Below are 22,831 nucleotides of genomic sequence, written 5' to 3'. Positions count from 1 at the left end.
ACAAAGCTTCAATCAGTGCCCACATCATAATTCGATTTCATTCTGCCACAAGTTACACACACACGCACACTCTTCTCCCACAGAACCCATCAAAATACCTCAATTTCAAACCGAATCCACCAAGCTTTTCCATCCTCACACGCACTGACTTTCCCGCAATGTTTGTGTTTGTGTGCCGCGAAAGCATTCACCCAATTAGCAACAAATACTACTGTTTTAGTTCGCACACAGACACACACACACACACAACCGTTCACGCCCCATGCTTAATACCGGTCGTTGTTAAATTCAATTGTGTGTTTGTGTGGTTGGCGCCAAGCAAACTGGAAAATTGTTCATAATCATAGCTTCATCAACGCACACACACACACACACACCCAGCTGATTAATTTCGAGCCGGGCTAATTAAAAACTTTGGCGTGCGCGGCGGCGGCGTGAGCAATAGTTGGAAAATTTTCTATGGAAAGTTCTGGCGCTTCCGGCGGTTCACCATCATCAGTCTGAGGTTTTCCGTCGGGATGAGTCCACGAGACAATGTGGCGGTAATTGTTCCTGCGGCAGCAAACACCATCACACTAGCGAGGGTGGGGAAACTTTTTTAATTTCTTGGGAATTGTTTCGGGGGGAGATAGTTTTGGCGACAAATTAATAGACACGAACGCAGTCTATTTTAGGAATGTGGGTAGAATAGCGTTGAAAAATACTTTTGTTAGAGAAACAATCAACCCAGAAGATGTTTTTAACCTGGGTTATGTATAGTGGTCCGCAAAACGGCCTCAATTTTAAACTGTCAAAGTGGAACCAATTTACTGTTCGCCAAAAGTGGAGAGTATTGTTATCGATCATTAACAATTGTTTTGTTTTTTGGCAACAATGAAGTTGGAAAAAATCATAAATTTTTGAGAAGTATTTATTTAAATGAGTAAAAATACTGAATTCAATGAAACTTTCACTAATGCACAGAAATTTTACTAGCTGAGATGGTTATGAAATGTCGAACGTGTTTTCAAACTTAAAAAATTACAGTTGAAAATCAAATGACAAAAATAAGCAAAAAAGTTTTTATCAAAGTTCAACTTTCAAGTTGTTCAGATTTTACAAATTAATGTAATTTATATTTATTTTTCACGTGCGACCTGCCATACCACAAGAAGTTTGCAATCCGATTCCATGTAGGTTGGCGGAGAATGGCTCTTTTAAATATTTAAAAATAAAAACATAGTTGTTCCTATTTGAAAGAACGTAAATACTCGAAGATTTGTTTTAGGATTTTGTTACTCAGTAGTTTTTCCAAATCAACTTTACTTTACGATTTGGTGTCTTCAGCAAAGTTATAGGTTATGCATGATTAAGAATTTTATGAAAAAATAAGCGCTTAGAAGAAAACCACAATATTTTTCGTTTAAGTTAAGGATTATACATGCTTTAAAAATTAACTTTCACAGAAAGCTCGTAGACCCACCTTCATGTATACCTATCGACTCAGAATCGAAAGCTGAACAAATGTCTGTGTGTGTGTATGTGACCAAAATTCCCAATTTTGGTAAATTTTTATAAAGTTTTGATATGTAGTTCAAAAGTTATGTATAAAAATGTGTTTCTGTATTTATCCGGATGTTGGATAAGTGACCGTAAATCGATTCAAATATCGTCATCTTATGCATCGTTGGTTAGGTAATCGCAAGACCTTTTCAAAGAGTCCAACTCATTGAAGGTCTGGCAACCCTGTCTCAAGCTATGACCACTTAAGTGATATTTATGTACTTTTTTTTGGCTGATTTTAAGAAAAACTAGATGAAATTTGTGTCCAAACCTGTCCAAACCTATCGAATCACCAATAGTTGGTAAAGAGTGAGGAAGGCACCAACCACTTAGGACTTAGGAGGATTAAGTTAGTTTTTAGGTAAAATTTTCCAAAGAAAATTTCAGTTTTTAGTTGGGCTAGATTTTTTAATTTCAAGATTATATTGTAGAAAAAATCCGAAAATTTCACAAAATTTAAATTTTTGCCATTCAAAATTGAACCAACAGTTTCCAAGTTATGACGAGTTGATAATTTTTGGACAATTAGATGACACCGAAAAAAAAACATTTTGCACAAAATTTAAGCTTGGGACTTGGGGCTGTCTACAGCAACCAGCAGTTCTATCAACAAAGTCAAAATAGAAACCTGTAGAAAATTTTGTTTAACTAACTGTGGTCTTTGTCATATTGATTATGTCTGTTGCATAGCCACCTTCACCATTTAAGGTTGAGGATAGGAAGTTAAAACGAGATAATAAAAAACCTTGGGGTTATCGTTTAAGCTACTTCTTACCATACGGGGAACCTGCGGTTTATCTAGTGGATGATTCGTGAGATCTAATGTGATTTTCGGATGAAAAACGCTTCTACACCATTTTGTTTTGTCAGATTTTATTCATCAATAGATTTTCTCTCAATATACAACGGTTTTAAAGGGAGGCGCAATTTACAATCGCATTCTGCACAGATAATTTTTACACTGTTTTTTTTTCTTTTTCTTCTTCATTTCTGCAGAGCACAAAGAGTTTGCGACTAAATTTACTTACTGTTTCTTTATTTTATTTTATTTATTTTTTTCGTTTGACCCATTTCGCAGAACTTTGGAGTAAATTTGCAAGAGTTTGCTTGTCTTTTTATTTGCAGTTTATGTTGTTTTTTTTTTCTTCTTCAATATGTCATAATACTTAGTGTCACTTTACATCATAGCTTAGCATAACTGTTATCCTGTACAACCGTCGTGTTCAGTTCGAATTGTTTTCTTTCGCTTTTCTAGGGTTTGCAATGCAGCGCAGCTTCTCTTCGTTATCCTAATGGTATTGTTCTAGTTTTATCCGCTATCAGCTAGTGTTATCTCTTATCTCATATTAAAATTTAAATATCTACCTTCTCTCTCTCGCTCGCTTTTTCTTTCTCTCTCGCTCTCGTTAGACTCTGTCACATTTGCTCCACCATTACAAAAAATAGCTCCTCTTTCGTTTGACGCTTGATTCGACGTCTCGCTTTTTTTTTCTTTTTTTTCTGTCTACACACTTTACATTCACATTATAATACAAAACTCTACTGTTTCACTCGTCGATTCAAATGACAACAAACCGCACAGCAAATGTGTGTCGTCCCGCTGGGGGAGGGGGAGTACTTCGACTTGTATTGGTAACACGAGCGGTGCTCGTTATTTTTCCATTCCGAAGTTGATTTTTTTTGCGTCTTTTGCTTCTTTGGTGTGCCTTATCAAATTACTCGACCAAGGCAGGCAGTATTTGGGGGTATTGGAAGCAGAGAACTGAAAAATGCGAAATTTAAAGTATGAGTCACGTCACGTTAATATCCATGAAACTTTGTCCGAAATGGTGTTTGTGAACTTACAATTAACAACAACAAAAAATTACTTAAAATGTCATTAAAGTTTATGAATGGATAACGCAATTTTTTGTCAACCTCTGGTCCATAAAATATTGAAGCTGTGTAAATTTTTAGCAATTTGAGTTATGAAAAACAAAATTTTTAAACAAAAAATCATGACCAAATCAGTCCAATCGCAGAACATTTAGCGATTTTGTAAAATAAAATTGCTCTTAGCAAGAAAATGAACAAAAAAATATACCAAAATAGCAAAATCTGCTTGGATTTCGCTAAAATTATTACAAGAATTTTGATTTCATTATTGAAAAAAAAGGTTTTTCAAAACTAACTCTACTAAAATCACAAATTTTGATAAAAAAATATTCAACTGTTTAACTTTCATCGCAATTGGTTAAGAAATTCCCAAACTTTCCAACAATAAAAAAAATACCCAAAATTTACTGTTACTTTAAAATAACTTCAAAATAATTTGTCAGTTCTTGATAAACAAAAGAGGCATTTTTGAAACAGACTTTTTAACCGACTCTTCAAAAGAAACTTGTTTTGAGGATAGCTCTAAACGTTTTGGAAATTATATAAAAGTCTACATTTTCAAAGCATTGGATTTTTTCAGATTCAAAACTCTATGAAGACTGGTTTCTTTTAATTTTCAATTTTATGTTTTTTATTTGGTTTAGCCCCCTCGAAAATTTCACCAAAAATCAGAAGACAAAAATCAATAATAATTGCAGAAAATTTCTTTAAATTCTTTAAATTCTTTAAATTCTTTAAATTTCTTTAAATTCTTTAAATTCTTAAATTTTTTTACATTCTTTAAATTCTTTAAATTCTTTAAATTCTTTAATTTTTTTAAATTCTTTAAATTCTTTAAATTCTTTAAATTCTTTAAATTCTTTAAATTCTTTAAATTCTTTAAATTCTTTAAATTCTTTAAATTCTTTAAATTCTTTAAATTCTTTAAATTCTTTAAATTCTTTAAATTCTTTAAATTCTTTAAATTCTTTAAATTCTTTAAATTCTTTAAATTCTTTAAATTCTTTAAATTCTTTAAATTCTTTAAATTCTTTAAATTCTTTAAATTCTTTAAATTCTATAAATTCTATAAATTCTCTTAATTTTTTTCAATTCTTTCTATCTTCATGAAAGTTTGAAAATATCTTTTAAGAATAACAATTTATTTGTTAGAAAATAAATTCACCCCTTCGGACAAAGTTCCATGTTTTCAAGATGACATCAACATTGTGACATTTGTATTAGTATTTAAAATTTCCCACTTTAAGAACCTAAAACACTTGTTTTTTATAAACTAAATCGTATTATTTATACTAGAACAACCAAATAGTTTTTATAACTGAATTCAACCTAAACATTATTTGGCATTTTCAAACTTGAACAACAGTCGAACTTAAAAATAGTTTCAATTACCGTGTCAGCACTCTTCCGTTCCTTACGACCATCAACTGCCCTATCTGTCGGGGCCAATCTCGGAATCTGTTGTTGTTATTCTCGACCGGGTTAGAAAAGCAGCAACATCGTCGCCATCGGCAGTGCTATCAGCAGCTCGGAAGCTCCAGCATTCCAACTGAGAAGAAACGCCGCAAGCGTTGTCCCACCCAACAGTTGGGACGTCCAACTTTGGCCCGTATCTTGCAGTTGACTTTGACCGGTGATTTCGGTGGTGGTGGCAGTGTTGCCAGCAAGCCAGCTCAGCACAGGTCGCAGCACCATCGATGACCACCGGTGGTGCGGCCGGGACAGCTGCGAACTGGACGAGGAAGATGCCTTGGAGGACGCTGGAAGAAGAAAAGGGGGGAAGAGGAAGAAAAATGAAACTCCTGGACGGAACTCGACGGTGACAGAGCGGTTTTTTCTCTGGTTCGGATTGAGTTTTGGGGTGGGGTCAGGCGAGAAAGTGGCAAGAAAATTGAATTTTTATGCATGTTTGGCTTCACCGTGGGGAACTGAAACAGCTTCCAAATGGGCGGAACGGTGGGACAACCATTTGTGTGTATATGTGGGTGTGAGAATTTGTAGAAAAATAACCAACATTACGCTCTCGCAGAGTGTTGTTCTGGGAAGTTTCGGTCAGCAGATCAAGTTCGTAATTAATTCTATTTCTTCGTATTATATTGTTAGCTTACCACGCACACTTTCGATGTCTAGACTGTTTGCTCGAGTAAAATTTGATCACGGAAACTCCGATACAATTTCTTGGAACTCTTCAAGGTTGACCTGTTAGAAACATTACTGTTTACACATGTAACCATTGATTTCAATTAAGATACGATTTACCCATTTTAAACTGTACCAAATTAGTGAGATGACTGCCCACTTGATTGATTGCGTTCCAGTTTGAACAGGTCCTTTCTAATCCCGTCAAAGTAGGGGATCTCACAACGGCGCATTATTAGCTTAGTTTCACTTCCTGTTAATAGCTCTCGCAATTCGATTATGACAAGATGTGATATTAATTGAAATAGGATACCGCTGCTTAGAACCGAACTTGAGACTCCTTCCCAGAACATAACACAACACAAGGAGGTCGAGATTTCTCTTGACGATGATGATGATGCGTTCAAACGGCACTGCCCACCTGTTTCCCATAATTAATTGTTATTGGTCCGAGTATTAAATGGAGTGGCTTTGACTCGGGCTCTCTGCATCGGACTGAGCGCGGGATTGACACTAATTGATTGCCGGAAGCAGGTGGTCAGTGCGTGCGAGCGAGCAGCGCTATTCAGATGTGTGTGCATTCAGCGCAGACGACGAAATTGGCTGCGATTTGGAAATTAATTCAAAACGGACAGATTGAAAGCGATTCGTCTCGCGGGGGCGGATGAGTGTGGTAGATCTGCGTGCGCGATGGCACTTCCATCTTTGATGAGCTGTCAATGGCGGAAATAGTCGGACCGTAACTATTGGCCTCCATCGACCATTGAACGATACAACTATCAATTCATACAAAGTTTGAGCATATATTAAACAGCCCAACTGGATTGAACACAAATCCATACAGCAATTCCCCACGAAAACAGCATGATTCGAAAAAAAAAATTTTCTGGGGGTTCCTTGGCCGATATAATTGGACCCGTATTTTTTTGTTTGGCCATTAGGGTGACCTACGCCGTGTTAGAGTGGTTCGAAAAATGGCAATTTTCGTCGATTTTCTCAAAAACCACTTTTTTCGAAAAATCATATCCCCGCGCCATTCCATCCGATTTTAGCTGTCTTAGAAGCAAAAGAGAGGTGATTAGTTTGACTATTTAAGAAAAATAGTAAGAAGTTTCAAAAATTTAGCTTAACATTTGAAAAGGTCGTATGAAAACATAATATGCTGTTTTGAAGGTCTCGGGACCAAAGAGCCTATGTCTGAAAATATTTTTATCGGATTCCTCGGAAAATTTCACATAATATATCAAAAAATGGTGAAGTTATGTTTTCGATACTCTGAGATACGATCTTTTGAAAATAAAAACTGAGTTTTTCGACGCGCCACGCGCAAAAATGGGAAAATGACGAAAACGGGAAAAAATCGACTTTTTTCACTAAAACGGCGATAACTTAAAAATTTCAGCGATGACCTATACATGTTAGGGTACCAAAATTTTCGTAATTGAAATACGCAACCGTTTTCGTCATTTTCCCATTTTTGCGCGTGGCGCGTCGAAAAACTCAGTTTTTATTTTCAAAAAATCTTATCTCAGAGTATCGAAAACATAACTTCACCATTTTTTGATATTTTATGTGAAATTTTCCAAGGAATCCAATAAACAAATTTTCAGACATAGGCTCTTTGGTCCCGAGACCTTCAAAACAGCATTTTAAGTTTTCATACGACCTTTTCATATGTTAAGCTAGATTTTTGAAACTTCTTACTATTTCTCTTAGCCAAACTAATCACCTTTCTTTTGCGTCTAAAACAGCTAAAATCGGATGAAATGGCGCGGAGATACGATTTTTTGAAAAAAGAGGTTTTTGAGAAAATCGACGAAAATTGCCATTTTTCGGACTACGCTAACACGGCGTAGGTCACCCTAATGGCCAAACGAAAAAATACGGTTCTAATTATTTCGGCCAAGGAACCCCCAGAAAAATTTTGAGCCCGATCGGAGAACTTTTTTTTCGAACCATGCTGTTTTCGTGGGGAATGGCTGCATATGAAGATTTATTTCAAAGCCTGATAATACAGCAAGCTAGCCTAGAGCGTTATTCTCATAGTTTATTTTTTTAAATTCAATCGTCAAAAAAGTACAGATATCGAGGATATCGAATCTGTGCCTTTACCATCTTTAGCATCCTAACATTTCAATTTGGTAGAGTTATCCTCACGATCTTCTGCTGAAGTCCGACCAAAAATGCTACAAAATTTTCAAAAATCGGTCTATTAAGATCGGATTTTCTGATCAATTTAATGTCTTCGGCAAAGTTTTAGGTTTTGGTGAGAAGATTTCAAGAAAAAATGTTTACAGTTTGGTCCAATTTATTTTTTATTATAAATAATTTCAGCCGGAGGCTGGTTGAAATATTTCGTTTGGTCCAAAAAACTTCACCAGAAATCAGACTTTTTTGTATTTTTTATTAGCCTTAAACTTTGTATGGTCCTACTCTATGACAAGAGAAGATATTGTATGCCATTGATTCGTTCGAACGAGAGTTCGTTAAAAAATTACGTCCATGAACAGGGGCAGGGGGGCGCGCGAGGACACTTCTTGGAAATCTCAAACCCCCCCCCCCCCTAATGTTTCTGTTTTTTGTTTTCAAAAAAAAAAAAAAAATGAAATAGCAAGCCAAAGTCTCAACTTTTGAATGCAAAACGTATTTTACACTAATTCAGATGTTTTAAAATCATTAGTTTTCATTCGACGAAAATAAAAAAAAATTACAAAAAAAACCTTGTAACGATACCAAACATCGAAATTTTCAAAAATTCAAAAGATTTTTAAATCAGCCCAAACATGCTTAAAAATGATTCCAAACGTAGGGGAATGTATTTAAAATTGATTTCAGCTGATTTGAATTAATTCATACCCTCCCTTCCCTTCACCATTCTGAATTGTTAGATTTGCGTTTACCAGATTTTCCAGATATTTAATCAATACTTAGCCAGATTTTTCAAATGTTTACCTGGTAACCCTGATTGAGCATCTGATTGCTATAAAAAAGATTAAATATGAGATATTTTAGCTAACACTTCAATTGTACCTAATTCTTAAGTGCCGGTATCTCAACAATTATTGAAATGATTATCAATGTCAAAAAATTTATCATATTGTGAAATTTTCTGATCTTTCAGGTCAAAAACTATTAAAAGAATTTTGAAATCACAACTAACATTTGAAGGGCTTAAGATGTATCATTAAATCGAATTATTAAGCCACGATTTTAAAAATCTGAAAACATGTTTTTTCGTTAGGTTTAGAAAATTTCACAGAAAAGTTCATTTATAACATTAAAAATCGGATCAATAGTTTCCGAGAAATCATCTATTGAAAATTATGGGTCGTTTTTTATTTATATTTCAGCAACCAAATGTCGGATCAACAGTATAAATAATAGGAAATCGTAGATAAATAATTTTTTCAATCAATTATTCTGAAAATAAAACTTTCCCTCCGCATGGCTGGGACTTCGAACCCATCGAAAAGTGGGATGGTCGGAGGGCTTGAGACTACCCTTTACCAATTCGGAAAGGGCAAATACGAGCGCCAGCTTAGAATACTGTACATTGATCTTTGCTAATTTGTGTGTGAATGTATTAATATTTCTTTTATAGTTATGAATAGAATATTTTCGGCACCTGGATTTGAAGAAAGGGTTATTCAAGTGATAAGAAAAAAATAAAAAATAAAATAAAATAAACATGAGATTGTACGAAGATGGACATTAAAAGACAATAATCAAACCATAACTCGAACTAAACACACTAATAAAAGAAGTGGGATATCAGGAATGAGGTAAGACCGGGCCAACATTTACTTCCCCGTCCGACGGAAGGCGTGGTCAGGCAAATCTCGTCTCGAAAAATGCCACCGGGACCGTCTGGGATCGAACCCAGGACGACTGGGTGAGAGGCAACCACGCTTACCTCTACACCACGGTCCCGGCTTGGTATGTGGGGTGTCATATTACAACACGATAAATTGAAGAACTACAAATAAATCTGGAGTTTACTCAGTCGTAATGCTAAAGGGGTAAAGGGGCATCTTTTTGGGTTAACAAAATCTTTAGGTTTTCAGCAAAATTGATATGTGTCAAGAAGAATTTGTTAAACAAATATACAGATGATGGTGAAATAGTAGAAAGATGTATAAATCATTTATAATTAAAAATAAGCATTAAGACGACCACTTTTCAAGCATGTGTAAAAAATAAAAAAAAAGGAAAAAAAAATAGAGGGATTACTCCGAGTATGAAGGTGAGGTAGGTGCCCAAATAATACGATTACGGTTTTCAGATTTTCCGGAAACAAAGAAGGAAAAATAATAAATGACTTGAAAGGTTAAAAGAAAATTTAAAAGGTCATAAAAAAAAATACAAAGGTATCTAAAATCCTTCTGGATGAAGTTTGAGTGAAATATTGAAGTTGATCATTATTTTCGGTGTTTGTCTGGTAAGATTTTTGTTGCTTGGGGTTCGATATATAAATGGCGTTTTCTCCCCGCATGCGGGAGATTCGGCCGATGTCATTTGTATAGGGAGGGTAAACATTTTGGGGAGGGCGAACGCTGATGGGATACAATATCCTCACCAAAGTGTTCTAGAAGGAAACTAGAAGAAGGAATTATTCTGAAAATAAAACTTTAAATTGGATTTAACTCGAAAACGGTGCATTTTGTTATAAATTCACAAAAGTAAGTTTTGGATGAAATTTCAATTATTCGTCGGATTTTTATTATAAATCTCTAGTTAAAAAAAAACACTTAGACTGGTAAAAATTTTATTTAAAATTTTTGTCTCCCCCCCTTCAAAGTTGGCTCGAAAAATCAAGGAAAAAATACTTTTTCAGAAAACTTAAAAATTTCTACGGAATTTTAAGTGCAATCAGCTGAAATCAATTAAAAATGCATTCCCCTGCTTTCAGAATCATTTTTAGCATGCTTAAGTTAATTTAAAAATCTATTGATTTTTTTTATATTGTTTTTGTTTTATTGATTGCAAAACAACTGAACTAGTGTAAAATGCATTTTAAAACACATTTTTTATGCAAATGTTGAAACTATGGCTTGTTGTTTCAATATTTATATTTTTTTATTTTATTACCCCCACCCCGACCCAGGCCAGAGCCGAGGGACAAAAACTTTGATAATCATTTGCATCGGCCTTATTTAACGAAAAACAAAACTTCCGTCATACCCTATAGCTAAAAAGTTGGCCTTTTTGTCCACTAAAACACATTTTTTCCGAATAATCCTAATAATAACCTATAACTTTGCCAAAGACACCAAATCGTTCAGAAAAATCCTTTTTAATCGGAGCGTTTGGTACGGTATGTCCACGCATCCTTCTTCCCGTGTAGATTCTGTGAAATGTGATCCGTTAACAGAATCCTCTCTGCGGTAAACACAACGCAGAAGGGCTGGCCGCTTTAATTTTTGTTATACATTTTCGGGTGTTCTCGAATGTACTATACAATTATTAATAATGACAAGAAAAGTGCTTGGGGCGTGATCTAATCACTTTATCACAGCATGCTTTGATCGGACTGGCTGCGTTTGTGTTAAATTAGATTAGATTAGATAACTTTGCCGAAGACACCCCGCATCAATCACCTTAAAGTAAGCTGGATTAAAAAAAATATCAAAAATATGGACTTTACAGATGTTTTGGATACCGTTTTCCATGAGAATATTTCTCAAATATTTACTCTAAAACTCGTTCCATGCGTCCTCAAATACCTCATTTGGCAAGGGTCCAAAACCACCCCGCTAAGAGAATTAAAAACCTTTTCCTTTTCATTCAATTGAGTGTAGTAAGACAACGGAGAAAGATTCGAAATAGTTTAATCCAATAGCACAAAGCATCCCTCACCTTCGTCCTTGTCGCTCATGAAGGAGTAGTGGACGCCGTTGTCGCTCTTGGACAGTACCCGCACCTGGGGGTAGTTCTCGTCGGCGACCTGCACGGCCGTCCGCTCGTACACGTCGAATATCCGGGCGATGCACTTCACCTGGAAAAAAAGAAGAGAACAATTAAAGCATTAGTGACCCTGTACTGAAATACTGCGATTTTTCATTTAATCTTCTATAAAAGCATTGCATTTTCCGATAATCGTAATGCTACTACTGTTCTGTTTCTAATTAAAACCCATTTCCACCACAAACTGCAGCCCTTTTCTTGTACAAAAAAAACGCTCTTCCATCACTCATTACAGTTTCATCGTCTGTTTGCACTGCGCGAGTAATTTCCTCCGCCATTTGCGATACCCATCGATAAGACAGAATAAACATCGTTTTTCCATTCCACCCGGCGAGTGACCTTTGGGGAAAAATCAATCCCTCCCAACCAATATTTGCATTCCAATAAGCAAACACATCCAGCCAGCACTCAAACATTGCAATTTCATAGAGTTGGGTTGGTCCGTCAGAGGTCCGGGTTGCCGCCATTAGCCTTATTACAAAAGTATTGATTTCCTCCCCTAATGAACTTGCCTCATTATGCTGTGATTCAACCGGCTGGCCAGCCAGACCAATGCTATAGGAGCCCTCAATGCCCAGTTGGAAGCTGATTTCTATGCAATTTCGTCGGCTATTTGCCTCTCCCTCATTATAAGGAGAACCCTTTATTAAACAGAGCTCGGGATTGTTGAAATAGTGCAGGAAACCGGAAATGCATGAAAGATTGTACAAGTCTTTCAATGACGTCGAAAAACGGGAGATCCGATTCACTCCAGTTAAAGGTATAGTTTTCAATTAAAAAAACTATTGAGTAGTTTGCTACTGTTTCGCAAATCGACTTTTCTTTGTACTTTTTATTGGATGAAACTTTGCCCATACATTCTTTATCTAAAAACAAGCAATTTCCATGCAAGGCTCCTTACAATTTTGGGGGCTGGTCATACAAAATGGGTTCGTAAATATATGAAAATCGTTAACTTTTGAGAAATTTTAAACGTTATATCCAAATTATAAAAGTTGGTCTAAAATTTGAAATTAGGACAACAATCTATTTGTAGAACCTTTTCAAACGGTATGCCTGATTTGCATGTTTTAAATTATTGTTATTCATCCAAAATAACACTAAAAAAGTTTTAAAAACTCTGCCATTTTCTGTTACTCAACTGTAACAAGTTTTGGAACATGTCATTTTAAGGGTAATGTTCGCACCGCTGGGCAGTTGATGAAAAATACTATGCCAGCAAGTGTATCACGCGAGATGAGAGAGAACGCAGAGAAGAACTCGGACGGCCGGAAAGCCGGACCGCGACGAAAACCCATGTAAACCCTAGAAATTGAAAAAGTTGGATCGTCACATTAGCCATTACAAAGTGTAACGTGGTTGCGTAAATTTAGCCGAATTTACCATCATTTCTTTAATTTCCTGGTTCGATCGGTTGATCAGCTTAACCAGATTTGTAAGTTATTTTGCTATTGGCTCTCTAGGGCGTTGAATTTACTCATTTTGTATTCTTAATTATAAATTAATACAGCAGCGCGAAAGAGGGCATAATTTGTCACCAGATTTACCATAATTAAAGCCACTTAGCGACCGTAAGTAGGGTGTAATGGAAATACGACGTGGAATTAATTCGAAACTTTGTTTACTAGAGCGAATTTAACCCGTGAGCAACAAGAGCATTTGTGTGAGGAAAAGGTGATAAAGGGCAAACTATTCATGTGAGTTGAATTATATTTCCATCTGAATCATGCGTAATAAAATCAATATTTTTTTAGTTTTAAGCTACTACCAGAAAAGTTGCTGTAAAAATTCAGTTTGTTCTGAGGTCCGAACAGTTAATTTATTGTACTTTTTAAATCTATATTAACACAGAAGGGTCATTTTTTCATTTAGAACATTTTTCAAATTTCGTGTTTTTCTTACTTTTCAGGGTTATTTTTTAGAGTGCAACAATATCCTACAAAGTTGTAGAGCAGTAACGAGTTATCGCGATTTTACGAAAGAAAAGTTTTAAAAAGTTTGTCGTCGTTGATTATGGCCGTTCATGGTCACCCGCGACAGACACGAACGACGAAACAAAGAGAAACGCAAAAAGTAACTTTTTTTAAGCTTTTTTTATTGTAAAATCGCGATAACTCGTGATGGTTTTAAGCAAATGCCTTATGTTTAAATATCAAAATTTTGTAATTGTCTGTTCTACAACTTTGTAGAACATTGTTACACTCTAAAAAATAGCCCTGCAAAGTTAGAAAAACACAAAATTTTAAAATGAAAAATTTTGTTCTACATGGAAAAATTTACCTTCTGGGTTAATGTAGATTCGAAAAGTACATTAAATTTCCCATAAAATTACATGTTCAAAATTTTTTTACAGATTAGTAACGGAAAATGGCAGAGTTTTTAAAAGTTTTTTAATGTTTTTTCGATGAAAAATAGGTTTTTATTTTATTTTGAATACGCCATCAAATCGAGCGTCCAATTTTACATAAAAGTACATTTGACACCAAATTTCCATCTCATCACCGTTTCAGGCTGCAAAGTATTGAAAACACGTCTTTTTTCGTATGTTCAAAAATGAAAGGGGTCGTACCGCCCCTCCGTCACGAGATATAAAAAACGGACCGAAGATACGTGATCAGAACAAAAATTTACCTCTAAGGACAAAGTTTCACGCAAATCGAAAAGGTGTCGGTTCAACTTTTCCCGATTTCGTGTGAGTTGGTAGAGAATTACCCAATATTATTTTCATCCAAATCACTAGATACTTCCTATTCCACTACCCACGACGAAAACCTTGCACGCAAACTTTTATTTCCATCCAGAACAAAAACTTCCAATCTCTGGTGCACCCACGCGCAAACAAATTCAATCCACAGCTCAGTGATCCAGTAGTTGATTTTCAATTCCCGGCAAATTCAAATAAAGTCAAATAAAATTAGTCAAGCGAAAGGGCCAGTGCTGCCTGGCCCTGCCAATTTGGAAAAAACTTCTAATCGCCAGCTGAAATGAAACACACAGCAGCAGATTACGCATCAGTTGTTGTTGACCGAAACAAATGTCACGCGCACAAACACACTTGCATTTTATAGCGACGATAACACAAACCAGATTATATTGTTGGTTAAACTGCAGATTCATGTTTTCTTCGTGCCCCTCGCACACACATTCGCAATGCACTTTTATTATCGAAAAACATTCGCACAAAAAAATGCACGATCCACACACATACACATTCTCATTGCTGTGCATTGTTGCGAATTGTTGTTTTTATCGCCGTACAGCGATTCGCGTGCGCGAAAAAAAAGTAGATGAGAGAAAAACAACAAAACAACGAGCGAAAAAAAGTTTTATTCGAAATTTATTTGAAATTCAATTCCACCACCTAAACCTCCTTCCCGTGGACGTGCTCGGTCCAGGTCCCGAACCGACTTCAAAGCTCACATTCGCACAAATTGCTGCTGGCTGGGCGCACTGCCATAATAGCACCATGCGCTGGTAGTGGTGGCACTGTGATGGTGTGAGTGGGGCGAAAATGTGAAAAATGGCGAAGCGCTTTTGTTCAGTCTTAGCACTGGTGATTTTTTATTTCGAATTTGTTTATGGAATTTTGGGTAAAATGCATGGTTTTCATGCAGAATTTGAGTTATGAAAAGTTTTAGAATTTTCGCTTGAATTCTCTTATCATTTGGGGAAATAAACCTATTCTCGTCAGTCACCTTTCTTCGGCACATGGAGAGTTTGTTACTCGATCATAGCTCCAAAATAACTATTTAGGCCATAAACACACCAGCAACAGCTTCGCCTCGAGTAAGCACACACAAATGTATGCCATTTTCTGGCCAACAAGATCAAATTTACTGTACTTTTGATCAAAATGTATGTTTTGAGGCACCATTTTTCATCACATTAATTGCACACACATTCACAAAAAAATAGAGCTCAATCGCTTAACCAAAGTCGCCATAACCATCTTCTCACTTGCGCAAACGATTTCACAGCGCTTAAGATAAAATAAAATCGCTTCCAACTACCAGCAATCTATGCCGATAATAGAAATAATAGCCGATAATAGAAATTGCGTGGGCAACAGTGCGTTCTCGTCAGACGAGAATAGACTTTGAAAATATTTTGGTAATATGCTCGCCAAAGGCCAAAATTCAATATTGCGCCCTTTTGAAATGTCAGTCTTGATTCAAAATATTGTTTTCGAAAAGATCGGAAAATTTCACGAATGTTTCATATTTTAACATTGAAATTCGGACCATTAGTTGCTGACATATCGACATTAGATAAAAAAAAGAGGGTTGTTTGGGTGAGACTTGAAAAAAAAAACAATTTTCCTGGTTCTTTTCCTTTTATCCGCTGTAGGGGAAGGTGGGGAAAGACGACCATATGGGGCAAGAGGAACAATCGCTCGTACGGCCGTAATTTTTACAATTTTGATTATTTCCAGTATGAGGAATTGTTGCTAGCAATGCAATTAGCTGATTCTACTACCACATAACCGCCAAAACGACGTAAACGCCACGGGGCATGAGATTTAATGAAGTTTTTTTCAAAACCTTTGTTTTCTTATAATATTTGGAAAGTACAAAATAAGGCTTAGGGTTCGATTTAAGGCTCATTTTATCAAAATGCTATTTTTCCTAGATCAGTAGTGTCCCTACCGATGACTTGCACCTATTATAAAGTATGATTTAACTTTTGGCTATTTTTGTTGAGAGCTTTTAAAAAACCTTGTCCAGGTGGGGCAAGTGTACCATATGGATTTTTATTATGGAAAAAATACGAATTGCTGCAACATCATATTTTATTGGGAAATAAATACATAAAAGTACTTAAAAACTGATAAACAATTGATAAAAAAAAATTCCGTACAAAATATAGTGATATTATGAAAATTTCCTTTTTTTCATCTAAGTAATAATTTGTTTTTGTATAAACGATCAATTTTTTAGTAAAATATTATTAATTAATCTAAAAATTAAAGAAACGTTTCAAATACATTCTAATCTGATGTACCTAAGTGATAACAGTTCAATTGTTAGCAAATTAACATGTTATTTCATGCATTGTTCCTCTTGCCCCAACGGGTTGTTCGTCTTGCCCCAACAGTTGAGAAGAACGTACGGAAAATCATTTTTTTTTTAAATCAATTTTTTACATTAAAAAACAGGATTTTTTAAAAACTTCTTCTATCAAAGTCTTAGTCAAGACCTGGAATAAGATGATTATAAAAAAAATCCGACAGATTTTTAAGGTTTTTGATGGGTTATAACGAGCATTTCCTTAGCTTGTTACACTTGCCCCACTTTCCCCTATCTCTTCCATGTATCATAGACGAAATTGTAGGAATTTTTCTGAACCTTTGAAAATAAAAAATATTTTCAAGAATGGACAATCATGGACACTATTTAAAAAAAACCAAAAGCCGGAATTTATCGAACAAAATTTAACTTTGAATGGCTATATTTTGGAAACGGTGCACTTAATTTAAAAATGTTTAAGGTACTTTTCGATTTCAAATATGATTTATAAACAAATGAAGTCTACAAATTTTAAGTACACGATTTGAACTTTTTACAAAAACCACTATTTAAAAAAAAATGCCAAAATCATAACTCGTCGGCAAAATTTTGGTCCGTTCTTCTGAATGGCTTAAAAGATGCGGGGTTTTGAGGGACATATTAAAAAATATCAAAAAATAACAAAAATACGGATTTCGAGAAAATTTAAATTTTTTTTTTGTATGCATGTATGTATGTATGTATAAGTACCCCCGTCTTGGCAGGACTTGGCTATGACCACAGTATATCTTATATCTTATATCTTAAGGACCTTAAAAGCTTATCATTCTCTATCCAACCATTTGTTATGATATGATTAAATAGACAATGATATTCATGTAACTTGGGCCAGGCGATCCACGACTCCCTCATCCAGTCCATAAAATATATAAAGGCCCTGGGATTATTTTTTTAGAGGGGATAGTATTTTTTGGGGGGTTGTTTGGCGTTTGAAATATATGTTAATATGGGTTATATAATATAATGAAAACAAATAGAGATTATATAATGTATAACAAATAATAATACAAGTATCAATATATGCCATAAGAACTTTACAAGTTGTTTCGAAGCATTTATTCATTTTAATCAACATAAATAAATGGAATAACTTATTTCGGAATGAAAAAAAAAACAGATCAAAATAAAATAAATATGGAAAAAGAAAATCAAGGTGCTCGTAAATTTAAATATACCAAAAGCTGAAAGAATTGTAATGGCTAGGTAACAAAAGCTTCGAAACAGCTTTTAAAGCCTAGAATTGATACAACTGTCCCAATTTTGAAAGCAGGAATTTTATAATGCCATTGAAACTAGGCAGAAGACAATCCTATGAATTAAAAAAGCTTTAAAAACGACAATTCATTCAAATGAATAATTAAATCTTGGAAAACTTCTTAACAGAAAAATTACTGACTCCAAAATCGTGACATAACAAGAAATAACTACTGAATTTTATTAAAAAGACTCAGATGGTAAATCAAATGGTCCTGAAAAACAATGGTGTTAGAAATTTTTCAACGCAATTCGAAATATAGAGAGTAATGGTGTAGTGGTAATATAATAATGATAAATATAATAAATGTTAAATATTAAATAAAAAATATCACAAATAAAATAATAATATAAAATATATAAATATGTCCTCAGATCTTAACAAATGTTTCGAAGTTCAAACCGATCAATGAATTTAAGACAAAAAAAATTCTACAACTAATTCTTGTACTAAATATTAAATAAACCCATAAAACTTATTATAACTTGGAACTTGGATAAGAATAATAAATGCGATTATATAAAAAATATTTCATATTGGAAATAAAAGTTTTAATAACACAAACACAATGTCAGTGCAAAGAGAATAATATGCAGCGGCTGAAGCCAAAGTTTTTGGGTTGTAGAAAACAAAAACTTCGGAACAGTTGTCAAGGCCTGGTTTCAATAACATGTGTACAGTCTATAGTCCCAATTTTGGCAGCATTAATTTTAAACTTTTGCTAAGAAATTAAAAAAAATTTAAATAGTACGCAAAATACATTAATAATGGCAATAAAACTAGTTTTTAAAAGCGCGATTCAGAGTTAAATTTGAATACCAAAACATGGTATTGCCATGGTTTTATTTTTAGGTATTCCCGTGCCCTTGCAAAATCATATTTTGGTATTCCTGTGGTCTTCCACATACATGATTTTGGTATGATTTCATGGTATTTTACCATCTATTACTGAGCAACCAAGAGCACATTTTGGTCGCTTATATTTGCACAAGTAATACCAAAATTTGGTATTTTCATGCCATTTTTTAGTGCAACAGTTGCAGTTAGTGAAAAAACGGAAATGATCCATATGCAACAGCCAAATCTACTCACCTGATGGTTCCTTGTTGTTTTTAGTGATATTCTTCACCACATCGAATGCATTTGTCATTAATGAACGGTCTGTGCTTGAAGTTCTTAAAGCTTCTGAAAAATAACAAGATTGAAAAATAAGTGTTATTAAAATAAAACTGGATCGAAATTCACCAAAATTCAATAATCTGTCGATTGACTCGTTATTCAAAGTATTTGGTTATCCCGACTTAGAGAAATTTCAACGATTTAAAAAAAAATCTTAGTGGGTACATCAAAAAAATTTAAAATCAGCTTTAACATTTTTGGATTTCAAGTCATTTTAGCGCAAAATTAATTATCTCGTCAAAATTAAAAAAAAATTCCATAGTTTAAGAGGAATTTGATGAAACACTTGAATACCAAAATGTGGCATCCTGACTTAGAAATTTTACACAATTTCAAGTAATTTCTTTAGGGGGTATATAAAAAATGTTTAAAATCAAGTTTGAAATTTCCGGTTTTCAGTGAAAGCATTCGCTTTGAGACATTATTTTAGCGCAAAATTAATTATTTTGTCAAAATTGGTCAAAATTTTCCCATAGTTTCAAAGGAATTTGATAAAATACTGTAATACCAAAAGAATACCAAAATGTGGTGTTCGACCATTGACGAATTCGGCAATTTTGCAATATCAAAACAATACCTTAAATTGGTATGATACCAAATGTTGCTCTTACATAATCCTTAAGACAAATTTAAAGAGTCTAGGAATACCAAAATTTGCTATTGATACCAGAGAAAGGTATTATTATTACCCTTGTTATTTACCCATGCTCGGGATAAACTGTCAGCCAGCTAATATTTTAAACTACGACTATTGCTTCAACCTTGGTCCATTTTACCCCATCCATCACAGTTGATTCGATGTGAAATAAATGGCAAAATGATAGATTTTTCTCACTTTTTCACCCCACAACTCAAACAATAACGGTCGTAAAAAATGCACGTGAAGCCGCAGCACGTTAAAGGACACGTGTGTGAGCGACGAGAGCGCTCGGGCTTTCGCAAATAAAATAATAACAGCGAAATACACGTGTGAAGAAATAAAAGTTCAATGTGTTTCAAAGTGAGCTTTTTTTCATTTTTCCCCGATCCACCGTGTGATGTTTGCTTCGCGAGTGTTTCGTGTAGTTCAGGAAGGGGATTTGCAGTGTGTGTGAGTAGTTGGTATGAACAAAAAAAAAACACGAAAAACAACAACAACAATAAAATACACGCGAAAACAAACGAGATATGTGTGGGAAATGCAAGCCCCGAAAAGAGCGTTGGCAACAAATTTCGTTTGATTGGATGGCAAGAGTTTTGAATTGCTTTTCCCCTGTCAAATTGATGTGCAGGCCCGAGCGAAGGGGGAGGGGGGTGGCATTTTTCATGTTGCCACAAATATTGTGCGAATAATAAAACTGCCAACCGATTCGGGGAGGGAGGGTTGAAATTGCAAAGTGCACTCAATTCAAACGAAAATCCATTTGAATACTCAGTGAATTAAACTTTCTACAATTTAAAAATGATGTTTTTATTGAAACTGATTTAAACCAGAGTAATCTGGCAATAAATAACATAAACAGGAATTTTCTGTTAAAATTTAGTGTCTCAAGAAGTTATTTTCGGTTTCGGAAAAATACTAAAAATTTCAGTGTTTTAAAAATATGGGTAACGAATGATCGCGATTTTTTCATACATTTTGAAAGTTATAACAGACATTTTTGAAAATAAAATTAAAAAAACTACGTATTTTCCGAAAAATACTACAAATTTCAAATGATTGGGAGTTTTTCAGACATTTGGAAAGTGATGCCACATGTTTGTGAAAATGCTCAAAATTTTCACAAACCTACGTATTTTTGAAAAAAATAATCAAAATTTAAGTTTTTTGCAATATAGTTTTTTGTTATCAAATGATCGGGATTTTTTCATACATTTCGATGATAATAATGTTTTTTTGTGAAATGCTCAAATTTTTCACAAAACTACGTCTTCTTGAAAAAATACTAATTTCATAAAATGGGTATAAAATGATCGGAAAATTTTCATACATTTCGAAAGAGCTTTTTTTTTTGAAAATACTCAAGATTTGCACAAAACTACGTGATTTTGCAAAAAAAAATCTCAAGGTTTCAGTTTTCATAATATGGGTATCATATAATTGGAATTTGTTTGTAAAACACTGAATTTTTTAGTATTTTTTTTGAAAGTACGTAGCTTTGTGAAATTTTGAGTGTTTTCAAAATTTTGTGTTATTACTTAAGAAATCTATGAAAAAAACATCATTTAATACTCATTGTATAAAAAAAGTTGATTTTTTTGGTATTTTTTCAAAAATACGTAGTTTTGAGAAAAAATTGTTTACTTCGTTTTTCGTTGATTACTTTCAAAAAATGTATGTTTTAACTAGGCTTAGACCTCAATTTCAAAACACAAAATTTCACGCAAAATTCGCGGAACTTGAAAAATGTTAAAATAACTCTGAAAATCCTATGTTTAAATCACAGAAACTACTTTTTATGCTTCATTTTATAGTATTCTTCAATAAACTAAAAAATCTTCACTAAATTTGAATGTGACACCAAAAAAATTCTCCTAATTTTCAAACAAAATAATCCTTCTGGTTGGAAACAAAAAGTAGGGCACGCGTATTCTCATTTACTGAACTGCTCTTTTAATATTCGACTAATAAAGCTAAAATATTTTCGCTTATTAACTTCTGTTATATCATTAAACTTATTGAATTTTATATCAAAGCAAGATTTAACAATCTTGTCCAGTCAAAATGAGTAAAATAAATTGAATTTTCTGCGACATTTAGCCAATTTAACAATTTTTTTTAGGGGTTTTAACTCACTTTCGAAAACTTAATTTAAAATCAATTTGCAAAAATAATATAATTTTTAACAAAATCAAAACTTTTATTCTTAATGAGAAAAGAAAACAAAAAAGTAGTATTTTTAAACTTTCATGGGAATCATCCACTCAAATAAACAAATATCGTTTGAACTAAACAGGCCCAAAAAAAATTTGTCATGTTTTTAAAATGTGATTCCAAAGACAAATAATACTCTTCATTTTATCATGAATAAAACAAACCCTGATTTTTTTATTTCTTTCAAAAGTATACCTTGCAAATAAAATAGCAAAATTTTTAATACAGCGAATGAAAATATTACTAAATTTAGTTAGTTTCTAAAAAAACTCAAAAATCTGAACATATCTTCAAATGGTTTATATCAACTTGACATACATATATATTCAAGCTGTTTAATTGAAAACTAATAAAATTTTATGTCAACGAAATCGTGAAATTTCAGTAACCCTAGTTATAACTTTCAAAATGTATGAAAGAATCCCGATCATTTGATACCCATATTTTAAAAACTGAAATTTTGAGTATTTTTCAGAAAATACGTAGTTTTGTGAAAACGTTGAGTATTTTCACAAATATGTGTTATCATTTTCGAAATTTATGAAAAAATCCCGATCAATTGATATCCATATGGTAAAAACTGATTTTTTTAGTAATTTTCCTGTTTTTTTTTGTAGGTGGGTAACGACAAATGGCAGAATGTATCTGTGTTAAAAAATATATATATTTTTAAACAGTTTATATTTTAACATTGTCCAATTGTCCATTTTTTTCCTTTTTATTAAAAAAAAAACAGAAAAAAATTCTGAGATGCTCTTTTAAAATTGAAAAGCAAACATTAATGTGACTAAAAACTTTGTTTTTTTTTTTGTAAGGATAGCCTTCATTATTAAATAGACGATTTCTGAAAAGAACGAAACATAAACTAAATTTCATGATTTATTTTTTCAAAAATGAGTGTCAGTAGGAATATTTTTAAAGACTATTTAAATACATTTTCTCTTATCAAACTTTCAG

At 33.7% G+C, this 22,831-nt stretch overlaps 1 protein-coding gene across 2 annotated transcripts in view; it reads right to left on the bottom strand.

Moving 5' to 3' along the window:
- Positions 1 to 2,630: 2,630 nt before the first annotated feature.
- Positions 2,631 to 22,831, bottom strand: part of LOC120418116 (uncharacterized) — a 152,250-nt gene continuing 132,049 nt past the window's right edge. The window contains exons 6-8 of one of the 2 annotated variants that reach the window (XR_008212154.1): positions 11,413 to 11,551; positions 4,810 to 5,177; positions 2,631 to 3,304 (exon numbers count right to left, since the gene is read on the bottom strand). Coding sequence is in view for 1 of the 2 variants with exons in the window: in XM_052708310.1 (XP_052564270.1) it covers positions 4,900 to 5,177; positions 11,413 to 11,551 (417 nt within the window). In the remaining variant the exon portion in view is untranslated. Of the gene's footprint in view, positions 3,305 to 4,508; positions 5,178 to 11,412; positions 11,552 to 22,831 lie in introns of those variants that run through there. The other variant, XM_052708310.1, reaches the window with a different exon arrangement.

This window comes from Culex pipiens, chromosome 1, assembly GCF_016801865.2.
Source record: "Culex pipiens pallens isolate TS chromosome 1, TS_CPP_V2, whole genome shotgun sequence".
NCBI classification, from domain to species: Eukaryota; Metazoa; Arthropoda; class Insecta; order Diptera; family Culicidae; genus Culex; species Culex pipiens.
Note: the sequence above shows the minus strand (reverse complement) of the source record. Positions and strands in the feature narration are given on the sequence as shown.